The 12,781-nt window shown below is 33.5% G+C and overlaps 1 protein-coding gene across 1 annotated transcript; it reads right to left on the reverse strand.

Annotated features, from left to right (window-relative positions):
• Positions 1-5,723: 5,723 nt before the first annotated feature.
• Positions 5,724-12,068, reverse strand: LOC144979391 (uncharacterized). The gene is made up of 3 exons (XM_078926041.1): positions 11,893-12,068; positions 9,743-9,851; positions 5,724-6,054 (listed from the first exon to the last, which is right to left on the reverse strand). Exons 1-3 carry the CDS (start codon positions 12,048-12,050, stop codon positions 5,761-5,763), a joined length of 561 nt encoding a protein of 186 aa, XP_078782167.1. The 5' UTR covers positions 12,051-12,068; the 3' UTR covers positions 5,724-5,760.
• Positions 12,069-12,781: the final 713 nt, after the last annotated feature.

Here is a 12,781-nt window from a genome sequence, read left to right on the forward strand (position 1 = left end):
TTCTACCTTCTCCTCCTCCTCGTCACCCTCCTCCTTCTACTCCGCTGTCTTTTGTTTTTTCTGGTTAATCAGGTTAATAAACATAGTAACACTGTCGTTTTATTAAATAACACAGTATTTGCTATTCTGTTATGATTGTATAGACTGTGTTTCTTTAAAAAACGGCAGAATAGCAGAAGACAACAATGCATATATTTCTTTTTGAAAAGATCTTTATATAGCGCAATATCCACTAAATGTGCTCAAAGCACTTTACCAGGGGTCCCTGGTCAACAGCAACATTTAACATGTAGGACAGAACATAACGCCTGTTAGGCGATATTACAATTTTTCGGACAAAGACAGCGCTGTTAACGGCCATGTACTCATTTTACACCTGAGTACGGTGAGAGAAAGTGAGTATAGAGCCTTTTCCAATGACTGAACTATGCGCTGATCGCGACGCTCGAACCCAGGACTCTCCGATCCGAAAGCGAGTGTCATACTACAAGACCACATAGCCGCATTTAATGCAATTTAATTTATTCGACATTCCAGTCCTACTCCGCCAACTCTTTTGTCTTCTTGGTCAATATCCTCGATCTACTCTTCATATTCCTCTCCATCTTCCTCCTCTTCTTTTTCTCCTTGGTGCAATCAATGTTGTTCCTCTACCCCCCCCCCCCCCCCCAGTTGATGAGTTAACAATGGTCGGATTTTTTTCAGTGTTGTGTAACAATTACATTTCTGCACCCGCACACCGCCATAACAATAACAATCACCTACATCCCTGCAAGAACAACAACAACAACCACTTTCAAAAACGGTTAACAGGTCATCGGATAATTGAGACATTGATCAAATCACGGCAATAAATATTCACTTTTTTTTAAAAACACGGACCATTCTATCTCTTGTAGATTTTTCGCTCATCACGTGAGTATGGCCTTGTGTCCCACCAAACGAGATGCAGAAAATCAACTTTAAATTTTTCCTAGGTACATAATGAGATTTACAAAATGTGCGTGTTCAGAATTCGATAACATATGTTCTCATCTTGTTTGAAAAATGTCATCTTTATGAGTTAAAATACAATTTAATTTTCGGTTTCTGGTTCACAACGGAGGGTAACTAGTAAATTTGATCCATGCTGTAGAGAGACTCTCAGCCTACAGGGTACTTATAGAGAGATGGGGGGCTGCCTGAACTATGGGATCGTAAAAAAATAATAACAAAAAGGTGAAAATGAAAAGTCTTTGGATAGAAACAGTCCTGTGCTGTTTTCATTCAAAGCCTTTCCGTTGTCTCCTTTATGTTTAGTATTTTAACCTGCAGGATTGGACATTGGGATAATATTGTCGACTTATTCGAGAATATTGGCGAGACTGTGATGAACACTTTGCATAAATAGAGGAATCGCCAACATACCGACAGTGACAGATGCATTTGGTGCTATACTGATCAGCCATGATAATAAGGGGAACCTTTGAAAATATCAGGGTTCATAGGTTACTTTGCATTATGCTTGAACTGAAGTCATTAAAAGGAATATAACCCGAGTCAAATCACTTCAAGACAATACAACATTTTCTTGCTCATAGTTATAGCCTGATTCATGGAAGAAGATAACTATGTACGTATTCCGCGTCTGTATATATCCATGAACATGTCTTAATGAAGGCTCGGTTAAACGAGATTTATCATACACACTTTGCCATTTACACGGGATGCTGTGGAACGAAACCACTGAAGTCAACAACGATAACATTTAATTATATCCTGAATCGGTCACAAAACATCAACCATTTCTCTTCGGAGTTCGATTGGACTCCAACCTCCTATAGGGAATGAGATTAGTGGAAGAGTAGCGTCCCTTGATTGGACGTCACCCATCGCCTGTGACGTCACCGGCGGAAATGTTATTAGAGAGAGGACGTCATGTTAGTTGTGCGCATGCGTCTCTCGTCCTCGCTTCCGGTGAAAGCGGCTTGAGACACTTCAAAACCAAATTGACGTTCTCTATGTAAGGTGACGCCCAATCAAGGGACGCTACTCTTCCGCTAATATCATTCCCAATAGAATTTTCCTTTTTTTTTACTAGTGGAGCAGTGTCAACAATTCGATTTGGGCTTTATTGAATAACGAGACGTATGGCTATATATCACACTAAACGGTCAGGTCGCCTATAATAAGCAGCGATATATTACACAATATACATGCAGGCGCATACAAAGTGTGTATGATAAATCTCGTTTAACCGAGCCTTTCATTAACACATGTCCATGCATACATCAGACAGACGAGGAATATACAAATAAATATATCAAGTGTTGCTATTGGTTCTTGGTTATATATTTTTACAATTTTGCGCATTTGCACACACACACACACACACACACACACACACACACATCACACACACACAACACACATATATATATATATATATATATATAAATTATAAAACAAAAATTTATAAACATTTGAAATATAAGTAAGATATATATTACTTCTACAACGTTGTTATCGAGCGTTGCTCTCATCAGGAAGTATATATATATATATATATATATATATATATATATATATATATATATATTATATATATATGCACTTTGGGCATGTTGGTGATTCTTGGAGCCCCCATTTGTGCATGTTGTGAGCGGCGCATAGTTGAATCCTTGGAAAAGGCTCTTTACTCATATTTTCTTACCATACTCAGGTGTAGAATTAGTGCCTGGCTGTTAGCACCGTTCTCTCTGTCGGAAATAATTGTAATATCGCCGAATACGCGTTATGTTTCGTCCTACATGTCGTTACGTGTTATATTGGCTAGGGATCCCTTGTAAAGTGCTTGAAGCACGTTTAATGGATATTGCATTATATAAAAGTTCGAGTATTTCTTATGCTTACTTTAATCTCAACTGTTCAATCGACAACATTTGTGTAATTTTACTGTGTCTTCTTTTGTCCTATATCTGTTTTTCAGAGTGGGTTTCTGTCTTTGTGTTGGAACCATTTGCATGTCAATAATCAGCCTGGCTAGTTGTATGAGTGTTAAAAAGCATAGATTTCAAATCACCAGAGAGTCAACAAAGCCCAGTATTTGGTGGGCAAATTGGCTGATTGTACTGCGTCACCCAAAAATAACTCCCTTTGAATGAAAAACAAACAAAAAATGGTTTTTCACATGTTTAGCACATATTTTTCAGAGAACTGTTCCTACATATATAATACATAAACAATATTATAATCTCCCTTTTCTTCTCTCTCTCTCTTCCTTCATTTATTCCTCTTACTCTCAAAACTGATTGGTTGATGCTTGTCTTGGAGACAAACGCTGACTAAGTCACAAGACCAAGTTGGTAACCTAATTCATTCCGTCTCTAAGCTTATCAGAAAGAAGAAAACATAAGAGTCAAACAAAAAAAAATTCTTCATATTCTGGAACAACAAGACTTTGAGGGTTATTATCAGACTGGGGTAGGTGAATTGGATATTATTCCACCCCTTCCATTGGAAAACCTATCATTTTTTTGTAAATACGTAATCGTTGAATATTGCTTTGAAAAATAATATTTTGGGGCACATAGATGAATCTCTTTTTCTTTCTTTTTCTCTTTTTTTTTGGTCAAATTGTCATTAAAGTAGATGTTGAAATATACAAATGGGAATCGAAGTTACCGTCATGAATCTAAAATGTATTCTAAGTGGGAGTTAAAAAATAATTAAAACAAACTCACTCACGCATGTCTTGAACAAATCTGCAATTAATAAACAGCCTACTTTCAATTTCTTTGTGCCTTCATTGATTTCAACCGCTAATACATATTCCAAGAACAAGAGTATCAAAAATTGAAGAAATTTGCACACAACAAAAAATAGGCGGTGTGTTCGGTCTAGACAGTCAGATTAATTTAGGAGAAAATGCCAAACAAATCACTGGAAATGTTGGGTTTGTTTAAGAAAATGAAAAACGTGTTGACGCATCACATTATCTAGTAAATAGATAGATAGAAATCATGAATTTGTTTATCCAATTTCTGTGGTTTGTGTCTAGACGTTCTTTCTTTTGTTTAATGATCATTGTTAAAATTTGATTTGAAAATTACCAAATTAAAATGTGATGATTTTTTTTACAAACTATTTGTTAAGAAATATCTAAGAATACTAATTTGAGGGGTGGAATAAGAGTATCCTTTCAGGGATTTATTATAGTCGGGTTTTTTTCATCTCGGAATAACTCATTTGCAAGTTCGTGCCGCGATAAAAATACCATGTTTAATAAATCCAAATCGATGAAAGAATGCTATGCTGTTGCATTATTTACCTAATCATTAATTATTATAAAATGTTATCATTCAAGTACTGTGGGATGCTGTGTGTGATAAGTTAAGTTAATGTTCTGCTATATATTATATTGTAATTCATGACGGACAAATTGATGACTTTCATGTTAACAGTCTAAAGATGGATGGTCTCGTTTGCTATAAGAACATTTTTACATATAATAATGTTAACAATTATGATGGTATTAACTATTATATTAATCATAATAATTAGAATAATAATAATCTCTTATTCAGCGGATCTCCCCCATCACCGATAAAGGCCGCTGAGCGCAATATATGATATTATATTATGTTTTAATTACACATGTGACTGGAACAGATTCCTCTTGGGCGAAGACTCCACAACCCTGTTCTATGGACTGAGCCCATAAAACTCGCCGCCTTCATTTGGACAAGTTGTTACTGCCTGGATTAACCTGTACATATATTTCCTGGTCTTTATAGACTCCCGGCTGTTCCATACTGACTTCAGACGCCTTGATTTGGGCAAGTTGTTACGGCCTGAGTTAACCTGTCTACATATTTTCTGGTCTTTATAGACTCCTGGCTGTTCCATACTGACTCCTACCACAAGGTACGGTGCCACCTCTATATACAAATCGACTACCACAAGTTATATGTTTTGACTATTTGTTTGTGCTGCCCTGTCGATCACGAAGCGAGGCGGCCATATGAGGGATATTTACTCATAGCCCAACATCACCCATAAGAGACAAAGATAAGAGCCACGAAACCTACAACACCCATAAATGTATATATATATATATATATATATATATATATATATATATAATATATATATATATATATATATATATATATTACCAACAGGGGCAGTGAAGAAAAAACCCAAATTCTTTTTTTTTTGTACATATTTGGTTCTTTATTATATATATATACCTCCTCCTTCTTCTTCTTCTTCTTCTTCTTCTTCTTCTTCTTCTTCTTCTTCTTCTTCTTCTTCTTCTTCTTCTTCTTCTTCTTCTTCTTCTTCTTCTCCTTCTTCTTCCTCTTCTTCTTCTTCTTCTTCTTCTTCTTCTTCTTCTTCTTCTTCTTCTTCTTCTTCTTCTTCTTCTTCTTCTTCTTCTTCTTCTTCTTCTTCTTCTTCTTCTTCTTCTTCTTCTTCTTCTTCTTCTTCTTCTTCTTTTTTATATTATTATTATTATTATTATTATTATTATTATTATTATTATTATTATTATTATTATTATTATTATTATTATTATTATTATTATTATTATTATTATTATTATTATTATTATTATTATTATTATTATTATTATTATTATTATTATTATTATTATTATTATTATTATTATTATATTATTATTATTATTATTATTATTATTACTATTATTATCATCATTATTATCATGATTCTTATTATAACATTGTAAACCATTTATACACAACTAAGAAAAAAAAAACATTACTGAAGAAAATCAGAGAAGATCTTTTTTAAATCTGACAAACATTTTTTAAGCATGTCAATTATAATCTCATGATTATATTTCTTTTCAGGAGTCGTTGTTGCTGTTGTTGTTATTTGTTCATAGATGACACAATCATCAATATTTTTATCAAAGACATTATTGTAAAGGTGCCCTTCACTGAAGTTATAGAAATGCACATCAAATCCATCTGGTGTATATGGAACAGTTACCTTGCGTGTCACATGACAATCGTTTTTATCTAGAACATACATTAAGTAGCTGTTCGGGCCCTGTGGAAGAACAAAACAATATTATAGAAAGTGAGGAAACAAATACAGACCTGTCTACTATTACGTAAAAAGTCGTAGAATTACGAAGTATTGGCTCCAATTTCAGATCTTCACGAGCATCTCTGAATCGTTTTAACTGATTGAAAATAAAAAAATGATGCCGCACTCTATAATTGTGAGGATTTAAAAAGTTTTATTTAATCTTTGAGGGGTAAATTATTGATTTTTAGGTAGTAGTAGTAGTAGTAGTAGTAGTAGTAGTAGTAGTAGTAGTAGTAGTAGTAGTAGTAGTAGTAGTAGTAGTAGTAGCGTATGGCTCCACCTCCAAATGTATTTCGTCAACCCAGCTTCTAAAGTCTTCCTCCGCCCTAAGGATGGTTTCGTAGCCACCTTCAAGTTTAGTGACTGGACAGTGGAGTACGATGTGATCGCTGGTCTCTGGGGCTGCCTGACATTTCAGGCAGGTATCACTGTTTCCAAGTTTCCATCTGCACATATTTGATGCAGTTCTGCCATCTCCAGTTAAGAGGCGGTTTGAGGAAATCCAGTATTTCCTGGAGTTATTGATTGCAGGCACTCTTTTGGTTGGATCTGTAATGATGTTTCCTCCTTTTTGTGTTTCCCTGTTCGACATTTCCCTCCAGTTTTCCTCCACACTGAAGCTGGAACAGCTGAAAATGAGTAGCCAGACCAAGAATGATCCAAACCGGCGTCCAGACAAGGTTCTTCCTTCTCCTGGAACCACACCTCCAACTCGATTTTTGAGTCATCTACGGTGACTACAATTTTTATATCTCAAAACACTGTTTTTCTAGATTTTCAAGTGATAAAACTGACAACATTTTTTTGGAAGATTTTACTTCAAAACTTTCCATTTTGTATTACCATGGCAAGTGAGACTTTACATTGAAATGAGTGCTCAGATTGATTAATTGATGACGCCGTTATATTTGGACGCACATAAAAAGAACATGACAAAACACAACGGGACGTTATATTCTGTGACGTCACCGGCGGAAAAGTTATTAGAGAGAGAACGTCATGTTGGTTGTGCGCATGCGTCTCTAGTCCTATTGACGAGTTAACTAAAAGAGTTTTTTTTTAAATATCTGGCTCCTCTATTTTGAATAAATTTCCTTTTGAGATTATACACTCAGAATCCCTGAAGACATTCAACAGCAGGCAAAAGACATATTACTCTAGAAAACATTTCTTGGCTTGATATTAGTTTTTTGTTGAAAATGTATTTCTATGTTTATAGCGTTTTAGATATTGAATATGTCTGCAATTAATAGTTGTAGTCATTGCTAAATCAATTATTATTATTATTATTATTATTATTATTATTATTATTATTATTATTATTATTATTATTATTATTATTATTATTATTATTATTATTATTATTATTATTATTATTATTATTATTATTATTATATATTATTATTTTTATTATTATTTTTATTATTATTATTATTATTATTATTATTATTATTATTATTATTATTATTATTATTATTATTATTATTATTATTATTATTATTATTATTATTATTATTATTATTATTATTATTATATCATTATTATTATTATTATTATTATTATTATTATTATTTATTATTATATTATTATTATTATTATATTATTATTATATATTATATTATTATTATTATTATTATTATTATTATTATTATTATTATTATTATTATTATTATTATTATTATTATTATTATTATTATTATTATTATTATTATTATTATTATTATTATTATATTATTATTATTATTATTATTATTATTATTATTATTATTATTATTATTATTTATTATTATTATTATTATTATTATTATTATTTTATATTATTATTATTATTATTATTATTATTATTATTATTTTGATTTATATTTTGTCTTCTGCTATCTGTTTGCGTGTTCACCCATCGTGTATCCTGTTGCCTTTGTCGTCTGCTCATAGCTTTAGCTTCTCTGGTTAGACATTCCGAGTTTTCTTGCTGAAATTAATTCTTGGTTTTTCGTTAGCCTCCATTCAGTTGAAGCTTTTTACATGGCTGTTTATCTTGAATTCCTATGGACAATCTGTCTCTTATTTGCGTTTTTCTGTCATCAAAGTTACAGTGTTTAGATAATTCACATAGCGACCTAAAACATTCTTCAATAGATTCGTTGTCATGTTTGTTTCTCTTGTCAAATTTGGCTCTTTCAAAAATAGCATTTATCTTTTGAATGAAGGGCGTTGTAGTCATCCTTCTCCTCTTCGTTTTCAAACGTAAAAGACTTGGAAATCTTTTCTGTCTCTTTCCCCATTGTGTAGATCAAGGTATAGATTTGTACTATCCCATCCTCTTTAATTTTGTGACTAGTCTAAATATTGGGAAACGTCTTTTCCAATCCTGTCATGCAGGCTTTTGAATAGTAAGTTATCTGGCGGGTTAAACTTAGACATCCTTCTGTTGATATCATCATTAAACATAGAGTGACAAACATTATATTCATTATCAACCTCAATTTTATTTTTCATGGACCCGGTTATCACTGAAGTAACAGCGTTGCCATCAGAAGGACAGTTTGGATTTCAGTGACGTTGGTCGGATGTGGAATTCAAACTGTCTTCAAAACATTTGTGCTTGACTGCACCATGATCATCTCTAGGGAGATGGTGGTGGGGAAATATCCAATTGGATCATTTTTGGGGGTGTCCAAGGACATTATTTCGAATTTGTTGATTGACTTTCATTTTGAGTAAAAGTTTCATCTGTCTGTGGCCATTTATATCGAATCCTAATGTCAATAGTAAATTTCTTACTTTCCTCATTCGCACCTAAGAATGAGTGATCATAACCGAATGGATCATTGCTGTGGGTGTCCAGGATGTACGTTTTCCAATCACGAGGTCTTCAAAGGGAAGGCTCAAAATTGATATTATTTGTAAAATAGTTTTGGTTAGTATAAACAATGAAAGGCATTTTGTTCTAATTCGCACCGAAGGGTGAATACGAATACTCATCACCGATCGGATCATATCTGAGGCTGTCCAATACGTGAAGTTCAATGTTCTCCCCAGGTTTAAAAACAGAAATTCTCAATAAGGATAGTTTCTTTATGGTCAATTATTAAAATGTTTTTCCTGATCTCCAACAAAATCGTTTGTGAGTCCAGTTTGGGTTTGTCAGATATTCTACAACATTGGTCGATTATTAAATTACCCCCCCCCCTTCTTATCAGCATCATATCCCTTCCCTTCTAGTTCTGTTGATAGATCTATATTCACTTCATACGATCCATGTGCAGTTTAAATTAGCATTGGACCATACAGTAGCCCGTTCAAACTTTAAAGTGAGATTCGTAACGAAGAGTTCATTACTCAAATGAATTTACAATCGGCCACTTATAGAATAACAGACAAAGTTAAACATTTGGAAAGTATCGTTTATCAATCTAGTCTGTTATCACCTGAGATCGTCATTGTGAACTGACATCCTCAATAAAGGTCTTGGCAAGTGCTGGCAGTCACAACAGTTTAATATTGATACTCGTAGGCTGTGTACTTCATTCCTTTATTATAACTCAATGAGCGATGCCTTCTGGGGTATCTTGCAATCCAGCCGGCAATACAAGCCTATTCCTCCCTACGTAAGTCGCAACAAAATAGTTAAATGAACAAGGCTTACCGTTCTTTTTTTCCAACCATCAACTTCCACACCATTTTCAATGGATACGCCCATATATTCAGCATCATCGGGCACGCAGCGAGACAATGGGTAATCTGTTGTGTATTCTCTGTAGAGACAACATAAATTAGCTTGTGAAATCTTTAATAGAATGAAATGTCAACGTGATACCAAGCTGCTCTAAGCTGTGGACTGTAAAACAGTAATAAACAAAATGAATAGAACAGCTAAAAAATACAAGACACGTTCCACTGATAATGGATAAAGTCAACCAATTTTCATGGCCCGTCGGTGTTCATATTATCAGGATTCCATTGTACCTGACTTTGGAACAAAGTTTGTAGCTGTAGCTTTGATGGAAACAAAAATAGTTCAGTTACTGTGTGTCATCGAGGCGCTTGGGGTCTTCATTTATCGTAGTATATATGCCTGTTAACAGGGACACAATGAAAAATATTACAAAAGGGATCCATCTAACAGAGGACATGATGACTACCATGACAGAAAGAAGAGATGATATGTAGCAGGGAGAAGTGCCATGGATGGGCTTAAAACTGGAACAGGCAAGTTTGCAATTCACGAATATCGTCATAGAGACAGCTTGCCAAAATCATGATGATGATCATCATCATGATCATCATCATGATCATCATCATCATCATCATCATCATCATCATCATCATCATCATCATCATCATCATCATCATCATTTTCATCAGGATGATGATGATGATGATGATGATGATGATGATGATGATGATGATGATGATGAGATATTATATAATTATTATTATTATTTATATTATTATTATTATTATATTATTATATTATTATTATTATGTATTATTATTATTATCATTATTATCATTATCACTATTGTATTATTATTTATTATTTTATTATTATTATGTTATTATTACCATTATTATCATTATCATTTTTGTTATTTTATTATTATTATTTATTAATTATTTTATTATTATTATTATTATTTATTATTTTATAATTATTATTATTATTATTATTATTATTTTATTATTATATCATTCATTATTATTATATATTATTTATTATTATTATTATTAATATTTCATATTGTATTATTATTATTTTTTTATTCATATATTATATTATTAATTATTATTATTATATTATTATTATTATTAATGCTGTGGTCTACCTTTGTATTTGTTATCTCCCCTTGGTGTAAAGAATCGCGACATCACTTTATTTTCTTAGCGCCATTGGTTAGTATGTAATATAATCTCAAACCCAATGAGGGATTCGTCAATAGACTTTAAGCTGTCTAAGAGTACCATGCGGTTAATTAGGATGGGGACGGCAATAAAAAAAATGAGTCAAATTTAGAAAAAGTAGAGATTGCAATATCATTCAAAAGTGCAATATACACTAAACGTGCTCAAAGCCGTTTAAATGGTCCTATCTAACAAGCAACATTTAACATGTAGGACGAGACCTGATGCCTGTTTGGGATAATACATTTTTTTTTCTGACAGCAACAAAGTTGTAATGATCAGGTAATTAATTTATATCTGAGTACGCTGAGAAAATGTGAGTAAAAACTCGTTTCCCAAAGAATCAACTAGTCGCTCTCGGGACTCGAACCCTGGTCTTTGATACAAACGCGACTGTCACATCACTAACAATAGTCACACATGAGATTTCCCTTTGAGTATTTTCTGACAACCTAGACCTTCAAAGCTCAATGTTTTATTTTCTAATGATTATAGAAGGAACAATATTGCCGTCACTCAACTCATCATGTGGCTATGTGATCTCGTGGTCTAACAGCTATCCTATCATTGCTGGGTGGACAGGGGGAATCAGACAATTATCTCAACTGATTTTGTTGACTTTAAGATGTTGACATTGTGAGGAATTCCACTGTAATGAAATATGATTCATTGAATGACGCCAGACGGCAATAACCAGCATTAAGAATTCCCTACTTGAAGGAGAAAGAGAGGCAGACAATTGATCACATGGAGGAGGATAGTCTAAGAGAAAATGAAAGAAGCTGCAAAGACAGGGAATGGCCCAGGCCAGGAGATTCCTAGAGGAAAATTAGATTACGCCTTCTGTTCTATCAAGGATTCAAGAGGACATTGCTAGGTAATGATCACACTCACATGCACGTTCCGTCCCGCTTTCTCTCATAATAGACCCTCTTGTTTCCATCAAACAGTACCCAGTCAATTTCATGGTTCTCCTCTTCATACCCGACTGCAAACTTTTTATTGTAGTCGAAATAAAATCTTATTCTCTGAAAAGAAAAAGAAATAAGCATGTTTTGTTATCCACACGTTGCAAATGCAATTTGACACTTGTTTTGAGTCAATTACTTAGATTTTAAGAGGCGAAATTGGACTTTAATATAAATGAGCCAAATTTTATTACATACAATACACGCATAATCCCTAAGATAACGATGGCCCCTCGAACACACGTTTGTTGTCCTTCTTCGTAGATAGAGGAAACATTCAGCGCAACAAAGTCATCACCTCGCATGGTTGCCACGTGTTCCAATCATTGCTCGGAGAAGTCTCCTGATAAAGCATATCAAGGGGTTTATGTCATTTGCTAGGATGAATTCAATCATACTTCGACAATGTCCCAAAGCTTATAAACATTCATCCTTTGACACTGTTGTTCCCTTGTAGGTGTTTTGGGGAGATTTCAGAGGTGTTCAATAGGATTGAGATCTGGATTTGCAGCTGGATCACCAAAGTCATACGATTCTCGGTAAGTTGTGGTTGCATAGAAGGCCATCTCGTTCTGATCCCAGCTGTTACAACTCTTCCAATCAGTGTCCAACATGAAATGTTGTTTTCCACAGCGATGTCAGTGGCTTAAGCTAGGAGTTTGTTTTGATTCAAGCAAATGTTTGGTCATCATTGGCCTGACCGTCTTTGGTCCTTCACATGCCCTTTTGTTATTGAACTCTGGGATAATAAAATGGCAGGTAGCTCTAACATTTTAATCTCTACAACTTCAGCACCTATATTAGTATGGCCAAGA

Source organism: Berghia stephanieae, chromosome 9 (assembly GCF_034508935.2).
Source record: "Berghia stephanieae isolate SIO BIC M18660-M18661 chromosome 9, UCSD_Bste_1.3, whole genome shotgun sequence".
NCBI classification, from domain to species: domain Eukaryota; kingdom Metazoa; phylum Mollusca; class Gastropoda; order Nudibranchia; family Aeolidiidae; genus Berghia; species Berghia stephanieae.

What these genes read in the sequence shown, in the direction of transcription:
- LOC144979391 (XM_078926041.1), bottom strand. Translation starts at nt 12,050, where the DNA reads ATGCTTATTTCTTTTTCTTTTCAGAGAATAAGATTTTATTTCGACTAC. An exon ending in AAGCGGGACGGAACGTGCAT is followed by an intron (nt 9,852 to 11,892) that starts GTGAGTGTGATC and finishes TTGTCTCTACAG; the next exon opens with AGAATACACAACAGATTACC. An exon ending in ATGGTTGGAAAAAAAGAACG is followed by an intron (nt 6,055 to 9,742) that starts GTAAGCCTTGTT and finishes GTTCTTCCACAG; the next exon opens with GGCCCGAACAGCTACTTAAT.